Below are 26,103 nucleotides of genomic sequence, written 5' to 3' on the forward strand. Positions count from 1 at the left end.
CATGCTCATAAAGGGAGTAGGTCCTTGCAGGAAATCATGGCCCAGAGGACCCAATATCCCACAAGAGAAGGTTTCCTCCCCAAATATCAGAGGCAGTACCAAGAAGCCTGGGGAAACCTGACTTTTCTTCACAGGGAGGCTTGCATTTGACTCCAGGCAGGGCAGGCAGGGGTAGCACGAGCATTTGTGCACTGCACATCAGGGACATAGCCTACTTAAGAAGTCACAGCTCGGGGCTGGAGAGATGGCTCAGAGGTTAGGAGCACTGGTTGCTCTTCCAGAGGACCCAGGTTCAATTTCCAGCACCCACATGGCAGCTCACAACTGTCTGTAACTCTAGTTCCAGGGGATCTGACACCCTCACACAGACAGACATGCAGGAAGATCACCAATTTTATAAAAACAAATAATTTTTTAGAAAAGTCACAGATTCATGTGGTGAGTGGGACAGCTTGGGGCTCCTGTGTCTGGCTTTAAGAGGTCAAACCAATTCTTCCCTGAGTGAAGATAATGACTGATAGAGGGGACCGTGGTGGACGAGCTGGCTGAGGTAAGCCGTCCTGCACACACGGGGCCTGGAAGTGCTGCTCTTCAGAGTGGGATTGTGCTGCTCATGCCCAGCTGGGCTATAAGCCACAGACTCCCTGTGCTCAAGCTAAGAGTGTCGTGCCTGGGCATCACTATGGTGCCACAAATGGTCATCTCACCGAATCTAAACCCAGGGGTCAATCTGCAATGCCTTTCTCCAGAGGCGACAAGGGGCTACTAAAACAGAGTCCTCTAGATTCAAGCCAGAGAGGAACCTATGCCTGCCACAGATGACTAGCATAGAGCTGCCATTGTCCCCTGCTGAGATAGAGTTCTTACTACTGCGGCACCAGCATCCTAAACATGAGTGTGAAACACACGCGGCACACAGCACCAGCATCCTAAACATGAGTGAGCGTGAGACACACGCGGCACACAGCACCAGCATCTTAAACATGAGTGAGCGTGAGACACACGAGGCACACGGCACCAGCATCCTAAATATGAGTGAGCGTGAGACACACGCGGCACACAGCACCAGCATCCTAAACATGAGTGAGCGTGAGACACACGCGGCACACAGCACCAGCATCCTAAACATGAGTGAGCATAGCCACACGAGGCACACGGCACCAGCGTCCTAAACATGGGTCCCAACTTGTAGGGAGGTAAAAGTATTTAAGACAGGAGGGAAAGTAGAGAGGGTAGGGAGTTATAATAATCATAATGTACTTTTTTTTTTGTTTTTGTTTTTTTGAAGCAGGGTTTCTCTGTAGCTTTTGGAGCCTGTCCTGGAACTTGCTCTAGACCAGGCTGGCCTCGAACTCACTGAGATCTGCCTCTGCCTCCTGAGTGCTGGGATTAAAGGCGAGCGCCACCACCACCCAGCAATCAACATATTTTATACATGCATGAAAGTATCAAAAAACAAACACAATAAAAGCTGCTTTTTATAACTACTTTTTTTTTAATTAGTTCATTTTAAGTGCTTGAGTGTTGGGCCCGTCTGTCGGTATGGGTACCATATGCATGCCCGAGGAGGTCAGAAGAAGGTACAATTTCCAGTGACTCCTGGAAATTGGAGTCACTGATGACTGTGAGCTGCCATGTGGGTGCTAGGAACTGAACCTAGGTCCTCTGCAGGAGCAACAGTTCTCTTAAGCAAAGCTATTTCTTAGCAAAGGACAAAGGGACTTTTAGCTAGTCTCATCACTCTCTGCTTCCTGACCAAGGATACAATGTGACCAACTGTCTCAGTCTCTGCTTCCTGACCAAGGATACAATGTGACCAGCGGTCTCAGTCTCTTGCAGCCATGATGGCCCCCGTCATGAGGGACCAGATCCCCAGACTGGAGCCAGAGAAAGTCCTTCTTGTTTCAAAAAGACAATCGTTCCCTAACCTACATCTAATTTAAAAGAACGCAGGGACAGAGGGACATAGTAAATGCAACAATAGGAAGCAGTTGTACAAATCCAGGATGTCCTATAAAAGAATTGGCTTAGTAAGTTTTATGACCCAAAAGAGGAAAGGGGGCTGCTATCCTAGGCCAAAACATGCTCACCAATGTAATAATCAAGTGTAATCTCAATGACATAAACATAACAGCCATTGACAAGGTAGTTTGGAGACAGTGGGACACATGCGATGTGACTGAGCAGTAGCTGGTCATCGGGAATTCTGCACACAGACAATTATCTCAATTCTCTGCTCTCTCTGTGTTCCCTCATTGCAGAGGTCTCTCTCTGCCCCACGCATTCTGAACATGCTGGAGCTGCTGGCTGTGATGTCTACATTTTCAGTCACTTTTCATGAGGAGTTCATGCGAGGTTGACACCGCTCCAGAGGCCAGAAGGCCATGGTGAGGTAACCGCGGCAGAGCCACCTGACCCAGTCAGCCTGACTCGGCTCAGCCTGACCCGGCTCAGCCCACGCCAGTCACCTCACAGTGAACCTGCGGGCTCACAAGCAGATGTAACACTAAAGACACACTACAGTCTATCCTGAGTACTGAGTATGTGTGTTGTGGGTGTCATTGTGGAAACAGCCAATGTTTTCTAGAAATGCCGACAGTTTTTGAGGGTGCTGAGTCTGATGACGGTAATTGACTCTGAAGTGGCCCCACAGCAAAGGATGCCATCTAGATGAAGCCAATGTGGCAGACGCTGAAGACGATCAGATGTGGACAGTGGGCGCAGGGGAGCTCACTGCATGACTATGGTTTTCTTTATGCAATAAAAACATCTGGGGCTGGAGAGATGGGTCAGCCCTTAAGAGCACTGGCCGCTCTTCCGAGGTCTGAGCTCTATTCCTAGCAACCATCCTAGTGGGATCTGATGCCCTCTTCTGGCATAACGTTGTACATGCAGAGGAGCACTTGTGCATAAAATAAATCAATCTTTTAAAAAACATCTGAAAGCTGGGTGTAATGGTGCGTATCTTTAATCCCAGCACTCAGGAGGGAGAGGTAGGTTTGATTTCTCTGAGTTCGAGGCTAACGTGGTCTACAGAGTGAGTTCAGGGCCAGCCAGAGCTATATAATGAGACCCGATCTTGAATATATTATATATATTGAGGGACACACACAAGAGCTGAAGAAAGGACTAGAGTCTCAGATGGCTTTCCTCCCCTCTGAACTCTGGGCTTCTCAGTCAGGGACCCCATAAGGAGCAGGGCTTATCTAGAAATTTCTAGCTCTGGTCTGATGACTCGCTTTTTCAGAATATCTCATGTCAGCCAGCCTAGGCCCCGGGGTGAAGTCTGACTAGAGCAGACACTGGACCGAGGCCTCTGATGGTGCTCTATCCCCATGCCCTGGGTACTCCATGCCCTGGGCACTCCTAGGGTGCAGCACTTATCATGGGGAGGGATTCTGGGAACTTAAACTTACAGAACATTTCTTCGTTGAACATTTCAGTGGAACAGAAAAGCTGCCTGTCTGAGCCAAAAATGAAACATTTCCTTCCAGATCTTTATTTATCTAAAAAACAAAACAATCCAAGTCACCATGAATTTCGACAATGACACAGTTATGCAGGCTGCAGCGGTGTAACCATGGCCTGGATGCAGACCGCAGCTGTGTAAGTATGGGCTGGACGCAGGCCGCAGGGGTATGACTACGGCATGGATGCAAGCTGCAGAGGTGTAACTATGGGCTGGACCTGCCTACCACCATCTCAGTGGGCTCCCAGGGAAAAGAACCCCAAAGCCCACTACATACGCAGGTCCTGAAGAGACACACTTCATAGCTTACAGAGAGTTACTCACATAAGAGTGAAGACCAAACCTTCTGGCAAGCCCTATTGTGCTAGCATTGCAGAAGGAGGCTGATTTTGTTGTTGCCGTTGTTGTGAGCCAGAAAAAGCAGCACCCTGTGTGATCTTCTCACGTACCATAGGCTTGAAGGTGACCAGAACTTCACAGGACATCCCGGCTGACATGGGACCAGGGGGGTCAAAGCTGTAGGAACAGCACACACAGGGTAGTTAAGTCACTGTGGAAAGTGGATACTTGTTACATATTCAGCTGGGCCTTTTGGATTCCCTTCTATCTGTTCCACAGCTGTGCTGCTGGTTTTTATGTCCACTTGACAAAGGATAGAATCATTTGAGAGACAGGAGCCTCAGTAGAGAAAATGCCTCTATGAAATCTGGCTCTCGGCATCATTTTGATTAGTGATGATATGGGAGGTGCCCGTAGGTGGAATCCTCCATGGCCTCAGTGCCTGCCTTCAGGTTCCTGTCATGTGTGAGTTCCTGTCCTGACTTCCTTCGGTGACAGACTATGATGTGGAAACCTTGTCCTCCCCACTGCTTTTGGTGGTGGTGTTTACACTAGCAGTCGTTGCCCTAAGACAGCACCTCTGTCTAGACGTGTCGGCACACGAACTCTGTCTAGACGTGTCGGCACACGAGCAGCTCCAGGTCTGCTGTGTTCCTTACTGACTCTGTTTCCTGATAAACAGAAGACACTTGGGTAATCTTCAAATGTTTGTCCAGTGAGTGAGCCAGCACACCCCAAAGCCAGCTACAAAAGGATGGGGGCTGCGGGCTGTCGCTACCCTGGGACGATCCCAGCATGAAGGGAAGGTTATCCAGTAAAACTGGCCCCAACTGCAGGGGAACAAGATGGGAGCTAGTCTGTCTTACTCTGAGTCCTGGCTGAGGGGAGGGTCCTCCTAGCATCGGGCCTATGTTTACAATGTTGAATTTCACATAATTTTCTTGGTTTGGAAATACACAAAAACTTAATATAAAAATTTCTCTTGGTGATGGGGAGGGTGAGAGAGAGGGAAAAAGACAGAGAGAGACAGAGTGAGAGAGAGAGACACACAGAGAGAGAGAGAGAGAGAGAGAGAGAGAGAGAGAGAGAGAGAGAGACAGAGGCGGGGGGAGAAACATCGGCTCATCTGAAAAGGAACTAGGAATTTTTAGAAATGAGAAACATAGTGCTGAAGCAAGACACACAGTCAGCAGGTTCTGCAGCTAGCGAGGCACAGCTGAAGGGACCAGAAGCTGGGCCGCCTCACACACTTCCTGAACGGACCGAGTGTGTGAGGCGGGTGTCATAAGGACAGAGAGACTGGAGAGGGAGGCTCCACATGGGAGGAGCAGGGCAGAGACAAAGCTGCAGGGAGCTGAATAGGGAGAGCTGATATTCGCAGGGTAGGGATGAGCTATTTTTAGAACTGCTCAAAGAGATGAACGTGAGCTCCAAGAGTACAATCCGTGTAAAGAAGACAGACCAAGCACCCCAGCTGTGCTGCAGTGGAGCTGCGGGACACAGGGCCAGGAGCTCAGTGCAGCCAGAAGAAACCGAGTCACAGCCACAACAGCAAAATGGACGCCAGCCTTCGAATGCGGAGAGAAATTTTAATCTAGGCCTAGAAAGGAGGGCTTTGTGGTAGCTGAGGTCATGGTGACCATCACCTAGCCTGGGATCCTCCATACGCTCTCCAGAAACCTTACAGCCCACGGGACAAGTGACTCAGCATTGCTAAAAGACAGAGAAGCTCCCAGATCTCAAATTAACACAGTCGGTAAACTGCCAGAAAGGAGTAGAGGACCAGAAGACCCCACTGTCCCCTCTCACTCAGTTCCCAGGAGGAGAGCACCTCTTAGGTGGGAAGCCCTGATCAGAGCTCTGCCAGCCAGTGCTGTTCATGGGAAAGAAAGAGACCCGAGAACCTGAGCAGAGGAGTCAGGGAACAATTTACACTAAGCCCCCATTTCGGAAATTGCATATCACACACTAAGAGATGCAGGTGATCTGAGCTGTGAACAGACCTGTCGTGAGGGAGGAGGATTGCAGGTCTGAGAGACTAGCCTAGGGTGCAGAGCAAGACCCTGGTTCAAAAATTTAAAAAAAAAAAAAAAAAAAAGGAAAAAAGGGGGCGAAAGAAAGATGAAGGTCTGATACTAAGAAATAAATCAGAAAGTGCTGAAAGCATTGCCGGGTGAAAAGCAGGGTGAGGCGGGAATGGAGAAAGGACAGCACTAAAGGTGACCAACGGAAAATGATACTGGAAGGCCAGCCAAGAAGTGGCAACACGGGCACAAGAGGACTCGTGAGAAAGGGGAAAAACGAAACACTTGCACAAAGAGGAAAATAAATTACAGTTCAGAAAAGCAGCCTGGGAATCTTCATAGTGAGAAAGATGCTGGCTGCCAACGGGGACTCCTACAGTGTCCAAACCCACACAGTAAAAGTGTGAGGTGCCTTAGCCCATCCAAAAGACTGCACGGGTCTTCGTGACCTCAATATTAAGACGCAGAGCAGTGACCTCTCCAACTCTTCAAGGCAAGCCGGCTCACGGCTTGGTGCCTAGACTCTGCAAGACTCACTCGATATGGATGAAGTCCTTCAGGCCCTCCTCCACACCCACCAGCTTACAATAGTTGATTGTGTAAGTAGCATTTATCAATGTGATCTTCTTCTTGTACACTTTGCCAATATCAAAGTCCTGCAGAGATAGAGGAGACAGGATGGCCCCAAGTCCTCCAACAGCCCCGAGAACAGGCCAGTGAAAAGGGGTCTACTCTGCTACTGACTCATGAGAGGCTCAGGATTGTGGGGTGGAGGATTCCCCAGGCTTCCCTTGTGTTGCGATGCCCCCATGAGGTGTGTGAAAGACAGGGAGAGAGACCAGACCGCAGGCTGCTTATCCTAGCCTCCCTTCTGTAAATGCTGACACTAGCCAGCTGGTGGTGGGTGCTGACGTCCTTCGGGTCCCTCTTGAGAAGGTGGAATTTGCCAAGCAGAAGGGGCCTAACAAGGGATTACCTTGTTATCCCCTTCACAGGAGTTCAGGCCCCTTTAAAGGTGCGCCCCGGAGCCCGCTCCTTAGGCTGGCAGCACAGCCCTTGCATACCAGCCCCAAAGCAGGCGACTTCGCAGGGTTTCCCAAGGTCAGAACGGAAAGTGTCAGAGGCAGGAGAGTAGATGGAAGGCTTTTTCCCTTCATCATGGCTCACCTTGAAGTGAATGACCTCGGGCTTGCTGTTGAACGGGCGACCCTTGAACTCCCTCCCAGAGACCACCTGCTTATGGACCACCCCACTGCGCAGCTGCTCCATCGTGCGAGCCAGGATGTCCTTGTCCATCTTGGTACCACCCACAGGTTTCTGTTCCATGTCCTTCTTGGACACCTTGGGTTCAAAAAGACAGACGCCCATGCTTGTTCAAAGCCTAATAATGAACAAAGTGCAGGGCCAAAGCTGGCAGATCCAGGAAAGGCCGGCTACAGCCCAGTGCTTTTGAAGATTATGGAAAGGGGAGAAAGGCTTCGCGTTTGAAGGAAGCAGTGGCAGGCACAGGATGGGGCAGAAGACGGGCAATTGCATCCAGGAACCTGTGAAGGACCTGACAGGGGAAAGCTCTCACCTGGTGTGTCTTGTACTCTTTGCTCCAAAGCCCGGGGATATCAGGTTCAGCCAGGACCTCCTCCTCGGTACTAATGCTCCCCAGGTCCATCTGCATAGACTCACTGGATATGGCTTTCAGCAGACAGGTAGGCTTGGGGTGTAAGGCTATCTCGTTTTCCTGCCAGCGGAAGAGATGAGCTCGCTACAGAATGGAGATGGGATAGGTGAGCAGCAAGAGAACAAGTCCCCGGGAAACCCTGCTGGGCGCTCGGCCTGACAACCCCCAGTGTGGTGGGAGGCTGCTTGTTGGTTCCCCCTGTTGTTGCTGCTGTTGTTATTTCTTCTTTTTGAGAGAGAGTCTTTCTATGAAATCCTGACCGTCCTGGAACTCACTCTGTAGACCAGGCTGGGCTTGACCTCACAGATATCTGCTTGCTTCTGCCTCCCCAGTGCTGAGATTCAAGGAATTCTTTTGTTCTTTACAGACACGAATCCTTGTAACTTTGAAATACACCATCCCCATGTCTACGGATGACTGAATGCCTTCCAATGGTGTTCAGCAGAGTTCACAGGAAGGTCTTGTTCACGGAAGATACTCTGAGTAGTGGACCTGTTGTAATTTTCTCTACTGTCCCATCACAGATAATCATGTGTTAATTTCATGATTGATGGCACACCAGCCCTGGGGAAGTCCTCTGAAAACTCAGAAAAGATGGTGGTACTGGTTTTGCTGGAACCGTCTTGGGGTTCAGGACTCATGTGATTGCTCTAGACTGTACCTGTAGGGGTACACCATGGGGAACGTGGAGGAAAGAGGATAGTGTAAACCCTAGAGAGCAGGTTAAGGCTGGGGTACAGGAGCTCCAGGAAAGTGAGTGACTCAGGGTGGCGGGGAGGCCTCTCAGAGGGAAAATGGAAGGAGGAGCAGAATGTGGCCCCAGGGGAGGACACTGCACCAAGGTGAAGTGACAGAGAGGTAGAGGCTCTGACTGGCACACAGAGAAGTGAGAAACAGGAAAAAGCCTGTGATGTGCTAAAATGCACCAGGAAAACGCTCCAAGAGGTCAAAGCCCAGCAAGGCCAAGAAAGCAGCTGGTAGAGGAAGCAGGGTTCTGGGCTAAGGAGCACCCAAGGCTCTCACACCTTGAAGGAGAGGTACGCCAGCCTAGGGTGTTGTCTAACACAGACCACTGGCTCAGACCAGGACTCTGGTGTGACTGAGAGGAGACTCTAGGAATACCTGGTAGTGGGCAGTAACACCTGTATGGACCCCGACTTATACGAGTCTCCTCACGTGAGACTGACTCCACTTTGTACACAAGAACAGACGAGGAACTTTCCCCATAGAGAGGCAGCTCTGTGGGGCTCTAAGAGCACCGTTGGCTAAGATGAGGGACTCACATGAGGGAAAAAGGACCCTGGTGGGTATCAGAGGGCCACTGCCCTGGGGACCCTAGTCAGCTTCTTCCCACCTGTGCGTTCAAGTGCTGACCTAAGCTTGAAATCAGCAGTGCCCCACTCACCAGCAGGTGACTTGCGGGCATCGCTGTCTTCCCCTCGCAGAAGTCGGAGATGTACTTCCAGGTCTTGTCCCGCAGAGTCCATCCGTCTGTGGCTTTAGAGGGCGGATGCTGTTTCTTTTTCCTGTTTTCTTCCTCAGCTTCCTCTTTCAAGATTCGACTTACAATCTCCTGCTTCCGGAGTTTCTGCTCCTCTTCAAAAGCCCTATGAGCAGGTGCTTCTCAGGTAAAGCCAGGTGCTTCCCAGCACCTGCAAGGGGACACCTAGTAGCTGCTAGGGTTAGGTATGGTGTTTCTTTTTGCTCTATGGTTCCTTTGCAAGAGCTCATGCAGAGCCTTTGAGGACTCTGGTGTTAGGACATCTGTTTGGATGGAGAGTACAGCAGATAAGGCTCCCAGGGCTGCTAAGCTGCGGATGTGCCTTGGGTCCTCATCTTACCATACCCTGCCTTGCCCTGTCTGGCTTTGACTGCCTCATTCAGCCTCGTCTAGAAGTCCCCACAGCAAACCCTGGCCTTCGTGAGCTTCCCTGCCCTAGTTTCTAGGCTTGTGATTTAGGAGACGCAGCAGAGACAAAAGGCAAGGGCAGCGTTAGGGCTTGGCGACAACTCACTCATTCACAGATTCATTATAGCCATCCCTTGCTAGGTACCACTCAGGCAACAAACCTAAAACCACATCAAATGTGGGCAGACTGACAGGAACATTAAAACTCTGGTGGCAATTGTAATGGTGTGCCTGTTTGTGTGTGTGTGTGCGTGTGTGTGCGTGTGTTTTGCACATCTGTGAGACACTTTGAAGAGGAAGATATCCTGTAGCCAGAGACCCAAGCAGATCCTGTGCAGTGACCAGCAGGGACCAGGGACTTGGGAGAAACAGCTTGGCCCTTCAGAAAGGACAGTTTTCGGCAGAGACACTGAGAAGCCGGGTTAAGTAGAAATTATCTAAGTAATGTGAGTGAGCCCCAGGTGTCCCCCAAGGAGGAGGGGGCCACAGGAACTCAGGAACCTCATAGCTGAAGAACCAGGAAATTGGAAGTGAGGAAAGAGGCGACCTCACCCACTAGAGTGCTGAAGTCCTTGTCCCATAACCCATAGCTGCTTTTGGTGAGAAGTTGGCAGGAATTAGTTTTGCCGCTTTGGGGGATGGAGGTTAAGTCTTTGGTTCTCTGTGCCCACTTCCAGGCAAGCGTCTCCCAGCTCTCACCGCTTCTGGGCTTCCAGCTCCTGGTGCCTGCGCTGATGAACAAGGTGCTTGAACGCGTCGCCACCTTGGGCCAGGATCACCTCCTTCTCCGTAAGGGCCTTCTGCTTAGCCAGCTCTGCCCTGCTCTGGCCCCAGGCTTGGAACTTCTTGAGTGTTTCCTGGAAACAGGGAACTCAAGAGTCACAATACCAGAAAATGCCATGCACACACACACAATACTCATTCAGGCCTTTTCTTTGAATGCATGTTCTGTGGGACAATGGTCTGTACCCTGGCACTTGTATTTTAGATAAACACTGACTAGCCAGCAGCCAGGCAGGAAATAGAGGTGGAGCAATGAGAATTCTGGGAAAAGAGAAGTTTCATTCTGCATTCATCACCCAGACACAGAGCAAGCAAGATGTGACTGTCTCGCCGAAAAAGATATCAAGCCACATGGCTAACACAGACAAGAATTATGGGCTAATATATGTTCTAAGAGTTAATAAGAAGCCTGAGCTAATAGGCCAATCAGTTTTTAATTACTGTAGACCTCTGTGTGTTTCTTTGGGACTGAACGGCTGCCTGACTGGGCAGGACCAGGTGGGATGGAAACTTCTGTCAATATGCGTGTATTTAAATCCATGCTGAAACCTACAGGTCCCAAGGTAGGCAATTTGCAAACATTTTTCATAATTTTCCCATGCATCTCTTACCCAGCACACATCCCTGCAGGGAGCAGCTGGGCAGGCTGCAGGGCTCATGGCAGGAGCCAAAGGTAGAATCCTGGCTTCCACGAGCAGGCCCCGGGGGTGGTCAGGGGTTGATGTGCCCGAGAGGCTGCAGGTGGAGCTGCACCTACCCGACTGGCAGTGATGCTGTTCTTCAACGCCAGCACAGCATCCATACGCCGTTTCATGTGCTTGCGGGACTCCATCTCCTCCTCCTGCTCTCGCTCTCGAATTCTGGAGTAATGTGCATTTTATTTATTTGTTTTTGTTTGTTTCGAGATGGGGCTCTCTGTGTATCCCTGGCTGTCCTGGAACTCACTATGTAGACCAGACTGACCTCAAACTGAGACATCAGTCTGCCTCTGCCTCTGCCTTCTGAGTGCTGGGATTAAAGGTGTGTGCTGCTATGCCTGGTGTAATGTGAATTTTAATAGGGATACATGCAGGTAATGTTGGCAATTACAGAGTTATAGGAGTCTCAGGTGCGGGTTACTACTACCAGAGAAACAAGAGCTGACAACACAAAGGTGAGACTGATGAGCCTTGCTGTCCAGGGCCTGTTCCTACAGGACAGGGGGCTGGGACGCTCTCCAGACCCCAGGGCCTCACGGTTGCTTGTGCTCCTCTTGCAAATACAAACAGCAGCTTAAAACAAAAACTACAGATCTGTTTGCTTCTGATGATTAGGTAACGACTGAATCAGGGAATTTCAAAGTGAAGGCCAGGGACCCACACTCCTAAATTCCTTAAGGGCACTGGCAGAAGACAGAGTTAAAGTGAGAACCCACCTTCCCAGAGAGGCCTTCAGGAACTTCACGGCAATCCTGTGGTTTCTCTGGGCGTCTTCCACCAGTTTCTGATGTTTCTGCCCCAGCTCCTTCTGCACATGCAAGGACTTCCTGCAGCGACACAGGCAGAGACTAGGATAAGTGTAACATAAGGGACCCAGGTATATTATGTTAAACACAGTGCTGCTGGGGGCTTCGGTATAAGGAAGTCACAAAAACAGGGTCTGACCTAGGCTGAGCAGGAGTCTGGCAGGAGAAGAGAGAGAAGAGGGACTTGCGCCATCTTGGGGGAGCAGAGTCCAGTAGCCCCCTAGCTCCTGGGGATTGGTGGTTGAGCAGAGATAGGGGCTGCCTCAGAGGACGGATAGCAACTGAGCATCCAAGGCTTGTGTGGGCAAAGGAGCATCCAGATACGTGACAGGGTCAGAGAACAGCACAGCTCGGAAGGGGTAGAAGGCGCAGAAGGAAGGAGCTGATGGTTTCATTGGTGCATGTCAGTGGTGACGGCGGGCACTTAACATGAAGTAGGGAGCCTGGGAAGGACCATGGCACGGGTGCAAAGAGCTGGGTCTAGAAAGCCTTGGTGGAGAACACAAAGGAACTGGCAAGGGCCAGATCTGGGTGGCACTTACCGGGCCCTCAGCAGACGGTTCCTCTCCACCCTCTCCAGGGTTTCTTTCTCCTTCTGAAGCTGCTGAGCTGCGTGTATCTCAAGGCTCCTCTGCCTAGCTTCTGCCTCTTCTTCATTACGCTTCCGGAAATCCTCAAATTGCCCCTTCTGGATCTCAATGTGCCACATGGCATTCCTTGCGAAAACAAGTCATTTGTCCTTTATGGTAGCTAAGGTCTGAAGACCTGGTGCCACTCCTCCGGGAGCTGGGGTGATCCTGCTGGTACTTTATTTTGATAATTACTCTAGGCAGATGTTAGATGCTGATGAGGGGCCAGCACACTCCTCTAAGGTTTCCCCTTAGGAAGGTAAGTACAAAAGAGTCTTTCCTAGGACGTGGGAAACCATGCATCTACCATGTGCCCTCTGCAACGACTCAAGGACGGTTTCCAGCCTTGTGCCTGATGTGTCTAGACATATGTTACAGCTGACATGTCTAGATATGTTGCAGAATACTGAACGTGGCTACCTAAGAGCATCTCCTGGGGCCTGCTCTGCCCGGAGGACCCTGCTAACCAGAACTGATGGCAGGAGCATCACTCACCGTACAACACTGGCAAGTACTAAAGCTGACATTTTGTGTATCTGACAGCGAGGCAAATATCCCAAGTCCGTCCTGTATAGTTATAGGTTTTTAATAACTGTGATAATTTGCATTAAGAAAATTTCCTTCCATTCTTATTTTGTTATTTTTTTTCTTTTGGATTTTTTTCGAGACAGGGTTTCTCCGTAGTTTTTGGTTCCTGTCCTGGAACTAGCTCTCGTAGACCAGGCTGGCCTCGAACTCACAGAGATCTGCCATCCTCTGCCTCCCTAGTGCTGGGATTAAAGGCGTGCGCCACCACCGCCCAGATAAATTATTTGTTACCAAGTCATGACTATGGAGTTGAGTCCGGTCTTTCTCCTCAATCAGAGTTCCATGGAAGTTACAGGAAATCTAGACTAAGAGTTGGGATCCTAGAAGTCCCTCAGTCTAACATTGTTTTAACATGAGAAAACATTAAGAAGTAAACAGATGCATCTAGCAGCTCAGTCCTGACAGGGCCTCCAAGGGTCTTGCCTGTCCTGGTTTCAGAACCACAGAGAGAAAGTGCCGGTGCTAGCCAAGTGTCAATCAAGACCAGGATAAGTACTCACTTTCTCAGACATGGATGGACTGATTTGTCCCAGCTGTGCGTAGGGTGTAGGCTTGAGCTGTGACCGTTGTAACAGGTGTAAGTCAAGGACTGGTTTAAGGCTCGAGGGTTACTGTAAGACGCTTGGTCTGACTGTGGTCTTAGCCAAGTCCGCAGCTGTTACGCTGACCGTCTGGGTTCCTGATGCTGTCCTAGTCTTCGGTGAGCCTTCAGTCTGGAGGGCTTTCCAGCCTCACTTGCTGTCGTATGACAGCTGAGCTGTGCCGTGGACCCAGAGCTGGGCAGTGGCCCAGTGGTTCACTGAGCTGTGCTATATTGGGAGCTCTTGCTGGTGTTAACAGTGAACTGTCATATCCCAAAAGAAACTTTTTTAAAAAACTGGACTTGCTAGAGGCAGTTCTAGTTTGCAATCTAAACTCTGACCAACAAAATACTTAAAATCATGAAGCTGTCTTTTCCCCTCCTGTGGATGTTTCAGAAAAGTTGAGAATACTTTTTCCTCCAATGTGAAGGCTCAAATTAGGGCTTTTGTGCACACTAATCAGATGAACTATGACTGAGTCCCAGCCCAAGAGGTACAGGAAATAAGAAAAGGAGGGAAGAAACTGATTGCTCAGTTACTAAAATTATAAATAAATCTGAGGAATCTGAGAAGAAGACAACATGAAAAGCTTCCCTTTCGGCTGCTGTAACACGCCGCCTTTTCTTTCCTAAGCATCTAGAAAGTGAAAAGCCAATTATTCTTCCTACTCGAATCAGGAATTGTCCCATAAGCTGCTCTGAGACCTGTGTGCTGTGAACTGGCCAGAAGCTAACTTACTCGCTGTCCTTCAGCATGGCCGTGATCTTGGACTGCAGATCTTTTTCATTCTCCAGCTCTGTGTGCAAGCGTCTGGATGCAGCCTGGAGACGACTCATAGCAGCCCTGGAACAGAGCAACAGAATACGGGAGGACAGGTCAGCACGGCGGTCTCACTGAGGGAGCTGAGGACATCTGGTGTCTTCCCTTGGCTGTCCCGTGTTCAGGGGGACATATATGAAGTGGAAGACCAGAGATGACACCTGCGGGGTCAAGTAAAGTGCTTCCTACACCCACCTCCCCCTGGGCAAGTAGGACCAAGATTCGTGGAGGTCGGAGGCCATGGGGTAGGGTTTCTGCTTTCATCACTGGCCGTACACTCTGCTCTTGGCTTCTCACTTTCTCCTAGTAAATTCCTGTTTGTCTGGACCAGGTCTTGCACCCAGGAAGGCGAGCATTCTCTCTAAACACTACTAAGGCCTGGTGTTCAGCTATTCTGAGTTCACTTTGTCCCTCTTCCCTCCTAGCAGAACAGCTCTCTCAGTGTGCCATCCTCTGACTCTAAGTAAATAAAGAAGCGAACAGATAGAAACATTCTACAGAGAAGCCATTTCCACCACTGTGACCAAGGCTAGAACTTCTGCATCATGAGCTGCGTGGACTCAGCCTCGTCTCTTCCCTGACCTCAGCACGTTATATGGACATTTCTTTTCTCTGTGTGTGTACAGGCTCATGCTCATGCATGCTCATGCGTGTGTATGCCTGTGGTCAGATGTCAACAGCTATCTTTCTCAGTCATTCTCTGCCTTATTCTTCTGAGACAGGCTCTGTCACTGAATCCAGAACTCAGACCCGGCTGTCTGTCTAGCCAGCAGGACCTCTGGATCCTTCAGTGTTAGGATTATAGGTTTGTATTCACAGCTATAGGAGCTGGGGATCAAATTTAGGTCCTTTCTCTTGTGTAGCAAGTATTTCACCAGCCGAGCCAGCTCCTAGACTGACATTTCTTCTTTCGTGTTATAATAACTGTTTGCCACTCTAGAGAGATGCTGTCTGCTTCTTAACTATCTGAACATAGCAGGTACTTACACTCACCCTTGCTGAACGAATGAACGAACGAACGAATGAACGAATGAGCGAATGAACAAATGAATGAATGAATGAACCTCTACGTATGAAACATAGAGGCCATCGTGGTAACACTTGGTGGTTGACGTACATGTTGTTGGCGTCTCTCTCTGCTGAGATCTCAGCCGCCAAGCTCTCCTGTTGCTTGTTGAGCAGGTCCATCCTCTGACGACAGACACGCAGCTCCCCTCTACAATGTAGAAATAAGAATTCCCGCAATGTTTCCCTAAGGTTCTAGTCTCTGTGGAGAAGGGAAAGGTCTAAGGTCCAGGCTGAGGACTAGGGATATATTGTCTTTCTGGTGGGTCTCTCTGACTCTGCCATGTCACATGAGTGTAAAATGAGGGCCCGCTTGTGGGGGTTTCTGTCCTGCCCAGTTCCCACAACCAGTAAGCACCCAAAGAAATTATACAGAGGTCTCCATATGTTATAAACTGATTGGCCCATTAGCTCAGGCTTCGTATTAGCTCTTATAACTTACGTTAGCCCATTATTCTAGCCTATGTTAGCCACATGGCTCAGTACTTTGTTCAGCGGGGCAGGTCCCATGCTCTACCGACTGAGATAGCCTCTGTGTGGTTTTCTTTGGGACTTGCCGGCTGGACAGAAACCCCAACAAGCAGGACCTCATGTTACACCGGAGTAGGTGTTGTACAGACGCCTCCAAAGGCCATAGGCCTAGGGAGCCCCAGGGAGCACAGAGCTGCAAATGACTGTAGCTCCTCCTTGGCATGCTGCAGCACAGACCGAGGCTGCTCCCTGTGTGAACCCGAATGAGGGGCACCCAGAGGATGCCAGACAGCTGCAGCACGGAACCCAGTAAAACCTCCACCCACACGAGGTGTTATGTGCTGAGGTCACGCAGAAAGATGTTTCTGTTTTTCAGAGACCCTAAAATAGGAGAATCATGATCCTGAAATTTACTTTCAAATGATTCAGCTAAAGAATCATAGCTACGACACATGTTGACACATACTCAGTGGGAAAAGCTAAACACTGGGATCTCGTGGTGGCAGCAGGGGACAGCAGCCTACTACAGTCTCCAGCTTTTCTGCCTGTTGGAAAACACACTCAGTATTTCTGCTGAATACGCTGACCAAGACCATCAGGACATGAACAACAGGAAGCTTTCCACTAACGCCTCAGTCACACCTGAAACATGCGGAAACAAGATGATGATGGGGGGCCTGGCAGGACCGAGGAGCACCCTTAGTTATCTGGAACTTGTCGAGATTGAGGGAGGGGACAGGAAGGTGGGGCCCTGGGTACCACATCTGTTCAGGGTTGTGAGGCTGCTCCTCCCTGCCCAGAGCTGTCACGGAGACAAAAGGCAGGACATCCTACGTGTACAATCAGAAGGAGTGGCTAGGCCAAGGATCCTCAGCAAGTGAGCTCACCTAGTCTTCTGAATAAAAAGGTCCTTTTCCTCATGCAGTTTGTCTAGGAGGTTCAAGCTCTTGCGAAGATGAAATGCCTCCACTTTGTCTTTAATGGTTGTCTTCTTCATCTTCGCAGTGTTCCCTTCCTCCTCTTTTGCTAAACTTGAAAAACAAAACAAAACAAAGATAGCACTTGCTTCACACACAAACCATAGCACTCGGCTCTCCCCAGAGTGCTCTTCGCCCAGTGCCCACGCAGCCCACTGGAGCTGCAGTCCAACAGAAGGAAGGGCTGCAGCTCAGAGAATTACCAGCTACATCCTAGGGCAGTGGCGTCCTCAAATCCCACAGGAAGAGGTTCCACCTCAAACTCGGGAGCCTCTAACTGGATTCGCTCTGGAAATCAAGGAAACAGTCAAAACAAAACAAAGACAAGAAAAATCCAAACTCCTCAACCACTAGACATGCATGAGTTACAGGACATGCACACAAAATAAATTTTTAAAAAGTGTAACTTGGGCCAGGCATGACAGTGTAATTAATTAATTAATCCCAATACAGAGGCAGAGACCAGTGGATCTCTGAGTTTGGGAGCAGCCTGGTCTTCACAGCAAGCTCCAGACAAGACTATCTCTGTCGACCTGGGAGGTCAAAGCAGGAGACCCGTCATGAGTTCCAGACCAATCTAGGATACATACTGAAACCCCACACAAATGAAAACAAAACACGACTAAAGTAAAAAACTGAGCTAGGCTTGATGGAAATGTCTTTTAAATTCCAGCCGAGGCAGGAGAACAGTAGCAAGCTCAAGACTAGCAACCTCCCCGTAGCTACCAAGCCTGTTCTGGAACTCGCTCTGTAGACCAGGCTCTCCTTGAACTCACAAAGATCCCCCTGCCTCTGCCTCCAGAGTGCTGGGACGACTTTTTTTTGTTTGGGTTTGTTTTTGTTTTGTTTTTATTGTTTTGAGAGATGGCTCAGTGGTTAAGAGCACTGGGTGCTCTTCCAAAGGTCCTGAGTTCAATTCCCAGCAACCACATGGTGGCTCACAACCATCTGTAGTGAGATCTGGTGCCCTCTTCTGGCATGTAGGCATACGTGCAAGCAGAGTACTGTATACATAATAGATAAATAAATCTTAAAAAAAAAATTTAAAAAAAAGAAAAAGAAAATGTAAAGGGCAGAGCCAGCCACAGCGAGGAGGGTGCAAGAGGGAAGACGAGGTGAGAGCGGCCACAGACACCCAAGAGGAAGAAAGGGCAGGGACAGGGTCATAGGGACAGGATCCTCACAGACCCAGAAAACAGAGCCATGGGATCAAATCCAGGATGTCTCAGAAAAGTCTGGATCATCAGAAGTTCTTAAAAGAAATTCTGAAATCTTCCAGAAAAAGGAAAAACAGGTCACATTCAAAGGATTAAAATTAAAAATGGCATCAATTTATTAACGGTGATTTGGAAAACAAAAATGTGGATTGCCACATTCCGACTCTCAGTCACTGTCAACTTAAGACAAGAGCAGAAGTTCCCTGTTTGAGAAACAGTTGGATTTAGTAGATGTGCTTTCTGCATTTTCCCTGGAATAAGGGGCACTCAAGAAACACACGATCTTCTGTGCTGAATCGTGTCTGATTTAGAAAAGGCCTGTTACCATCGTCCATGGCGAGGAAGTTGTCCATCAGCTCCTCGTCAGAGAACTGGGCAGTAGGTTCTTCCATACTGGGAGACAGAAGTTAGCTGCAAAAAATTATTATACAATATATATCAACAAGATTATAGATTTAAAACTCCTCAACATTTGTAAGAACTAAGGTGCAGTGAGACACACCTGTGGTTTCAGTATTTAAGAAGCCGAGTTTGGGAAGATGTTTGAAACATGCAGTTGCAACATAACAAGACTCAAAATATAAAAAAGGACTTTCTCTCATATAACACGTTAAGAAAATATATAAGCTATAGGACTAAGAAAAAGTATTCATAGCAGAAATATTTGGGTAAGTTTGTAAGGCATCAACAAGACAAAATTACATTTTTAAAAGGTCAAAGAGTTTTATGTTGCAAAGAAGACAGACAAGTGGTGAGTAGACCCATCTGCTCGCACGGGCATACAATGATAACGATTTGGTGTGATGGAACGGCTGTCGCCAAGCCTGGTAACCTGAGTTCTGTCCCCAGCACCCATCAGAGTAAGAGGAAAGCTTAGAAGACTTTGGGGGAACAAATCAGTCACGTGTTCTATGAATACTGTGCTTGGCTCCCGATTCAAGCAGATAACCCTAAATGAAATTCTTGAGGTAATCCCTGAAAATTGGGAACAGGTGTTGGATTTTATTAAGAAATTACTGTTTGGGGACTGGAGAGATGGCTCAGAGTTTAAGAGCACTGACTGCTCTTCCAGAGGTCCTGAGTTCAATTCCCAGCAACCACATGGTGGCTGTCAACCATCCGTAATGAGATATGGCGCCCTCTTCTGGCCTGCATGTGTATATGCAGGCGGAACACTGTAGTTAATAAATAAATAATAAAAAAAAGATTTATTTATTTATTATGTATACAGTGTTCTGCCTGCATGTATCCCTGCAGGCCAGAAGAGGGCCTCAGATCTCATTACAATTGGTTGTGAGCCACCATGTGGTTGCTGGGAATTGAACTCAGGACCTCTGGAAGAGCAGTCAGTGCTCTTAACCTCTGAGCCATCTCTCCAGCCAAAATAAATAAATAAATACATCTTTTTTAGAAAAGAAATAACTGTTTTGTTGGAGTTGATATAATTTTGTGGGCCAGCTAACAGTAGAGGGGCACACTACGGTTTTACCAGGGAGAGCAGAGCAGGACTGGTTGTCTTTGCAATGTGTCAGCCCAAATGGCAGCAGGAGTGCACAGCACTGGGGTACTGTGACGGGAATCTAGGCTCATGTTATCCTTACCTGTCCGTTTTAAACTTTCAAGATTTGTTTATTTTTATTTATTCACTTGCTATTGTTATTATTTGTGTATGTGTGTGTGCATGTGTGTATGCGTGTGTGTGTGTGTGTGTGTGTGTATGTATGTGTGAACTCAAAGATGTCTGCAAAGGCCAGTAGAAGGTTTCAGATCTCTTGGAACTTGAGTTACAGGCGTTGTAAATGGCCCAATTTTGGCACTGGGAATTAAAATTCAGTTCTCTGCAAGAGCTACAAATGCCTTTAACAATTCAACCATCTCGGCCGGGCGATGGTGGTGCACGCCTTTAATCCCAGCACTCGGGAGGCAGAGGCAGGCGGATCTCTGTGAGTTCGAGACCAGCCTGGTCTACAGAGCTAGTTCCAGGACAGGCTCCAAAGCTACAGAGAAATCCTGTCTCGAAAAACCAAAAAACAAAACAAAAACAATTCAACCATCTCCTCAACCTCTTTCTCCTGACTTTTGTGATTATGGAATTTGCTGTAAGAAAAAAATGCAAAAAGAATAAAATATAAACAAACAAATAAATAACTAGAACTCAGGTTCAGTCACTGGGGAGTTCCTGTAGCCAATAAGTCAATTTTAGATACCCTAAACTGCATCTAAGTCTCAACAGGTACATGTGTGCATACAACAATGGTGTGTACATGTGTAGGTACATGTGTGCATACAGCAGGGGTGTGTACATGTGTAGGTACATGTGTGCATACAGCAGGTGTGTACATGTGTATGTACATGTGTGCATACATACACAACAGGGAACAATAAATTAGAAACCTGCGCAGCGCTTTTTAAATATCTGTAGAACAAGGAGCAACATTGCTGAAGGAGCATGAGGGAGGAGTGTCCTACCATATTCAGACGTATTATGAAGTTACAGAATTAGAATGTGCCATGGCAAAGACAAACAGACCTATAGGATCAGATAAGGGATCCAGAAACTGGTTGCTAAAGACTGATGCCACTTAGTACAAAATCTCATTGCTCACCAGCAGGACTGGGTGTTTTTCAGTGGGCATGCTCAGAAGCTGGACCCTTTCCTGGAATCCATGAGGATTAAAAGCTCATATGTGAAAAGTGAAACCATCACAGTGGCAGTGGCCAAGGCGGAGTCATGACCTTAAGGTTTCTAAATAAGACACCAAGGATATTAGCTATGAGAGAGAATGCTGGCAGAGCCACCTATATTTTAATTTAAAACTTCTGATCAGATGACATCCCAAAGAGACTCAGAAAAGCTATGGGGGAGAAGATAACCACAATCCATAACTTAAAAGGTTTTCATCAAACCATGAAAAGGACCTACTGAGTCCATGCAGAATATACTGCCCAGAAGAAACACAAGCCAAAGCTTTGTTATCAGGAGCTTTATAATAAGAGACATTTGGCTAATAATACGGCGACCATATCAGATTAACAGTGTGTCCAGCTGCACATCTGTTCTCCTAGTGTTATTAATAGGTTCTCTTTTGGATGATAAACTATCTCGTGATCATAACTTAAGAAAAGTTGTTCAACGTCATCCGTAATAAGGGAACTGCAACGTTACACTGAGCTATCATTACACAGACATCAGACTTGGGAGCATACAGGTCTCGCAGGTGCTGGCGACAACATGAAACATGAAGAGACTGATAAATCAACAGTGAACTCAGCGGTGGAGCTTCGGATTAGATATGAGGAGCCAGACATAGCACAGGGGAAAAAGAGCAAATCCTTTGCTTTCTCCATTATTTTTAAATAAATTACTACATATTTTCTGTCTTAAAACAGCACAAATTTATCTCATTATTCTACAGCAGCAGTTCTCAACCTGTGGGCCTTGACCCCTCCTCCCCCATTGGGGGTCACATACAGATATCCTGCACATCAGACATTACAAGTTATTAACAGTGGCAAAATTAGTTATGAAGTAGCAATGAAGTAATTCTATGGTTGGGTGTCTTAGAGTTTCTATTGCTGTGAAGAGATACCATGACTACAACTCTTATAAAGGAAAACATTCAATTGTGGTGGCTCACTTACAACTCTGTCCATCATCATCATGGCAGGAGAAAGCAGTGTGCTGGCAGACATGGCGCTGGAGCTGACAGGGCTACCTACATCTTGCAGGCCACAGGAAGTGGTCTGTCTCACTGGGCATGACTTGAGCATACATGAGACCTTAAAGCCCGCCTCCACAGTGACACACTTTCTCCAACAAGACCACACCCAATCCAACAAGGCCATACTTCTCGTTAGTGGGCATTTTCTTTCCGCTCACCACGGGGGGTCACTACAACGTGAGGAATTGTACTAAAGGATTGAGAACCCACGGTCTGGAGCACAGGGGTCTGAGTCTGTGTGTCAGCAGGTGTGTGTGGAATTAGATCGACACAACCACTGCCATCTTTTTTTTTTTTTTTTGAGATTGATTTATTATGTATACAGTGTTCTACCTCCCATGTATGCCTGAAGGCCAGAAGAGGGCACCAGATCTCACATGGTGAGCTACCATGTAGCTTCTAGGAAATGAACTCAGGACCTCTGGAAAAGCAGCCAGTGCTCTCAACCTCTGAGCCATCTCTTAAGTCATGATTATCATGATGTCCTCCAATTAGCCCTAGCTGTTTTTTTCTCAGCAAATCATAGATAAAATCACGAGAGTAGTGGGTGGGATTGTATAGCAGATTCTGGCTTTGGAGAGCTCTCTGACTTCCCAATTTATTCTCTCTCTCTCTCTCTCTCTCTCTCTTCTTTTTCCTTTCTTTCTTTCTTTCTTTCTCTTTCTTTCTTTCTTTCTTTCTTTCTTTTTTGGTGGCAGCATCTCATTACTGCCTTGAATTCACAATCCTCCTGTCTCAGCCACCTGAAAGCTGGGATTATAATAGTATGCTGTTGTATCCAGCTTTGCTATTATCTTAATATCAAAGATAAATAGGCATTTACAGAAAGAATGAGTTTGCTTTTGTTCTAGTCCACAGAGATTCTCCTCTTTTTGCCCCCAGATTTTGACCCAGGCTGCAGGGTTCCGTCTGGTCTAAGTGCCTCCTGTTCCCCAGCCCCGCGGCCCGACAGTAAGCTTCACTGGGCATCACCCTAGGTTTGTCTTTCTCTTCTTCACAGTTTCCACAACACTTTGAGGCCAGTCCTGGAACAGCAGGACCGTGTTCCTTTTTGGAAGCCAGAGAGCGTGTGGTCTGTCTTCTTGCTTCTTCACGATGGTGTGCAGTCCTTATCCTAACCTGTTCAAAGCTGCAGCGCCAGCTGAGCCAACCACGCTGGAGTCTTTGATGTTCTCTCTCTACACTCACACGACCTTTTAAGTGTAGCTGCATTGAACCCACTGAAATGACACCGGATAACTCCTCCATCTCAAAGGCAGCCAGGTGAACTACCCCAGTTCCTCTCATCCACAGAACATCCTGTTTTTACTGGTCCAGAGTATTGGAACATTGGACATCTCTGAAGCCACTGGGCTGCCTACCCTAACTTCTGAAGCAAGGGACACCCTCTCCTTAGAGAAGACTGCAGGAAATCTCACTTCCCACATTAGTGTTCCAGGGTCAACATAACAAAACAGAAATGTATCCTGACAGTCATGAAGCCAGAAATTTACGTTTGCTTCTAAGACATGGTTCCAGGCTGGGTGGTGGTGGCGCACGCCTTTAGTCCCAGCACTCGGGATGCAGAAGCAGGCGGATCTCTGTGAGTTCGAGGCCACCTGGTCTACAGAGTGAGTTCCAGGACAGCTAGGGCTACACAGAGAAACCCCGCCTTGAAAAACCAACCAACTAATGAACAAAAACTTCTGTTCAAGAATAAGTTTCTAATCTAAAGATAAGCAAAGATGTGTGATTACACACGACTTAGAAACGGGGACTATGGGTCTGTGCATAGTTAACGGGAGAGAGGGGTACTGTGTTATGGGTGAAGACGAGGTTCTACTTATTGGCTTGGGCGGGCTTTTGATATTTGCTTGATAGTCAGTACTCAAATTGTACACAAGAAGTTAGGCATGGGGGCTGGAGAGATGGCTCAGAGGTTAAGAGCATTGCCTGCTCTTCCAAAGGTCCTGAGTTCAATTCCCAGCAACCACATGGTGGCTCACAACCATCTGTAATGGGGTCTGGTGCCCTCTTCTGGCCTGCAGGCATACACACAGACAGAATATTGTATACATCATAAATAATAAATAAATAAATAAATAAGTGAATAAATAAATATTAAAAAAATAAAACCCCACTTAAAAAAAAGCAGTTAGGCGTGATTTGTCTGAAGAGAACATCCGTCAGTGAGTACCTGAGCATCCACACATCACCTAGCTCAGTATCTGGCCCACAGCAGACATTCGGGGAGTATTTTGCCAAGCATCTTTACTAAGATAAAGGGATTATTTTACGCAGAACCAACCTAAAGAGGTCTATCCATTTCCAGCAAAAGGGTTCTGTATGGATGTGAGTCTTCCTCGCATCTCTCAGACTGGTACCTGGTCCTCTCCAGCAAGGTTTGACTATACCTCTTCATAAACTGTGGTAACCACGTGGCTCACAGCCATGCGGTCACACAGAGAAGCCAGACACCCATGTCCCGCACATCCTCAAGGTAGCCCCCGGCAGATCGCGTCATCAGTACCCACCTCTCTTGTCAGTCCAGGAACGCCCCTCAGGATGAGACTTCAGCAAAGGAATGGACTGTTGCCCCGCAATAGCCCCTTATCAACAGCCCTTAAAGAATGGTCCCTGGAGACGACCTCTTAGCAACAGCCCCTCCCAGATGACCTCTAGGGAGTGGTTCTGCAGAAGGGTCGTCACCCCCCCCCCCCACCACCACCACCACCGCAGAAGCAACTCCTCGGCGACACTTCCTCTGCGGTGGCCCCGGAGGAACAGTTCCTTGACACTAGTCCCTCAGAAATGTCCCCTTAACGGAGGGCCGACTGCCTCTCAGCCACCGTGGGTCTGAGGCTGCGTCGTTTGGGCCCGCAGCTCCATGGCAACGGGAGGCTGCGTTGTGGCGGCGGGTAGGGCGGTGCTTGCGCTAAAAAGAGCCTGCGCGCAGGCGTAGTGCAGCTGTGCTGGCTGTCCTGAGGGTTGCGTTGCAGCTGACGGTTGCCTAGACAATTCTCCTGGAGACTGGGGCAAGTGCTTGGTGACTTGGCTAAAGCCAGTTGAAACTTAGGTCAACTGCTAACTTAAAGAAATAAAAGCGTTTACATGAAAGTTGGAAACTCCGGCCTCTCTTTAAAAGCGAAAGATCGGCGCCGCATGCTTTAATCTGAAAGACTGCTTTCCTAAATCCTGTGCAGTCTGCGTCCTGCCCTCCAGGTGGTGACATCTGACTCCTCTGTGTGACCCACAGGACCCTTGTGAGATTGTGTTTGGTCTTTTAGGTTGGCGTTCTCACCAATCTGGGCCCGAGATGGGCTCAACGGTGGATAGGACAGGACAGGAAAAGACATCGGGATGACTGGTAACTGCCTTAGTTTTATCTTGGAGATGAAGAAGCTCTCAAAAAGTACTGTTGAAATCTCAGTGGAGATTTTGCGCTCTCTTTACTCTGGCCAGATAATTTCCCTCTCAAATTGTAAGCTTGAAGAATACCGCTGCAGTACTGTATCAGTCAGTGGTAGGTGTGTGTGTGTGTGTGTGTGTGTGTGTGTGTGTGTGTGTGTGTGGTGTGTGTGTGATGCTGGAGATTGAACCTAGATGTTATACGTCTGGAACACTGTCTATGGAAGCTGTATGTTCTAGTTTGCTTCTCGATTGCTATGCCAAAGCACTGACCCAAAGCAGCTTGGAGAAGACAGCCTATAGGCTCCCCCTAGCTGTGGGAGTGTGTGATCTGAGCCTCCTTTTTCTGGGTTGCCCTTGATAAATGGATGAGCAGGGTTATGAGGCAGCCGTATCTACTGCTATAGTTTGAGTAAGAAGTGTGCTTCCTCGCCTCCAAAGGCTCACTCATTGAAGGCTTGGTCCTCAGGTGATGGATCCAGTCGTTGCAAGGTGCTCAGATCATGAGCCTTCCAACTTAATCAATGAATTAATCCCGCCAGTTTGATGGCATTATTATATGTGGAGGTGTCAGAAAATTAGCAGGTGGCAGTTACTTGTAGGAATTCGGTCACTGGAAGAGTTACCCTGGAAGGATATAAATGTCTCCGACCCCTTTCCGTCACCTTTTCCGCTGTCTGGCAAGCATGAGGTGAGGAACTTTGTTTTGCTACACCCTGTTGTGACACATTCTGCCTCACTGTAGCCAGGAAACAAAGGAACAGCTGACATACGCTGAAACCTTTGAAAGATGGAGTCTTTCCAGCTGGGCTTGGTGACACAGACTTCTAATCTCAGGAGACTGAAGCAGGATGCAAGTTCAAGGTCTGCTGGGCTTGATAAAAGTTTCAGGATAGTTCTGACCACTCACCGAGATCCGGTCTCAGACCAAAAAGGCCGTGGAT

General features: G+C 48.2%; 1 protein-coding gene across 9 annotated transcripts in view; it reads right to left on the reverse strand.

Moving 5' to 3' along the window:
* Positions 1-24,579, reverse strand: part of Cfap74 (cilia and flagella associated protein 74) — a 53,963-nt gene extending 29,384 nt beyond the window's left edge. For 3 of the 9 annotated variants that reach the window (XR_007589777.1, XM_050130130.1, XM_050130135.1), the window contains exons 1-16: positions 24,286-24,578; positions 18,376-18,461; positions 17,037-17,121; positions 16,744-16,887; positions 15,438-15,536; positions 14,240-14,344; positions 12,246-12,419; positions 11,614-11,724; positions 10,957-11,059; positions 10,116-10,273; positions 8,913-9,114; positions 7,409-7,591; positions 7,000-7,173; positions 6,370-6,488; positions 3,919-3,985; positions 3,417-3,506 (exon numbers count right to left, since the gene is read on the reverse strand). Coding sequence is in view for 7 of the 9 variants with exons in the window: in XM_050130130.1 (XP_049986087.1) it covers positions 3,417-3,506; positions 3,919-3,985; positions 6,370-6,488; positions 7,000-7,173; positions 7,409-7,591; positions 8,913-9,114; positions 10,116-10,273; positions 10,957-11,059; positions 11,614-11,724; positions 12,246-12,419; positions 14,240-14,344; positions 15,438-15,536; positions 16,744-16,887; positions 17,037-17,121; positions 18,376-18,442 (1,881 nt within the window). In the remaining 2 variants the exon portion in view is untranslated. Of the gene's footprint in view, positions 1-3,416; positions 3,507-3,918; positions 3,986-6,369; positions 6,489-6,999; positions 7,174-7,408; positions 7,592-8,912; positions 9,115-10,115; positions 10,274-10,956; positions 11,060-11,613; positions 11,725-12,245; positions 12,420-14,239; positions 14,345-15,437; positions 15,537-16,743; positions 16,888-17,036; positions 17,122-18,375; positions 18,462-24,285 lie in introns of all 9 variants that reach the window. The other 6 variants (XR_007589778.1, XM_050130133.1, XM_050130134.1 and 3 more) reach the window with 4 other exon arrangements.
* Between the last annotated feature and the right edge of the window lie 1,524 nt (positions 24,580-26,103).

Source organism: Alexandromys fortis, unplaced genomic scaffold (assembly GCF_014885135.2).
Source record: "Alexandromys fortis isolate MF-2015 unplaced genomic scaffold, M_Fortis_MF-2015_v1.1 scaffold_330, whole genome shotgun sequence".
Taxonomy (NCBI): domain Eukaryota; kingdom Metazoa; phylum Chordata; class Mammalia; order Rodentia; family Cricetidae; genus Alexandromys; species Alexandromys fortis.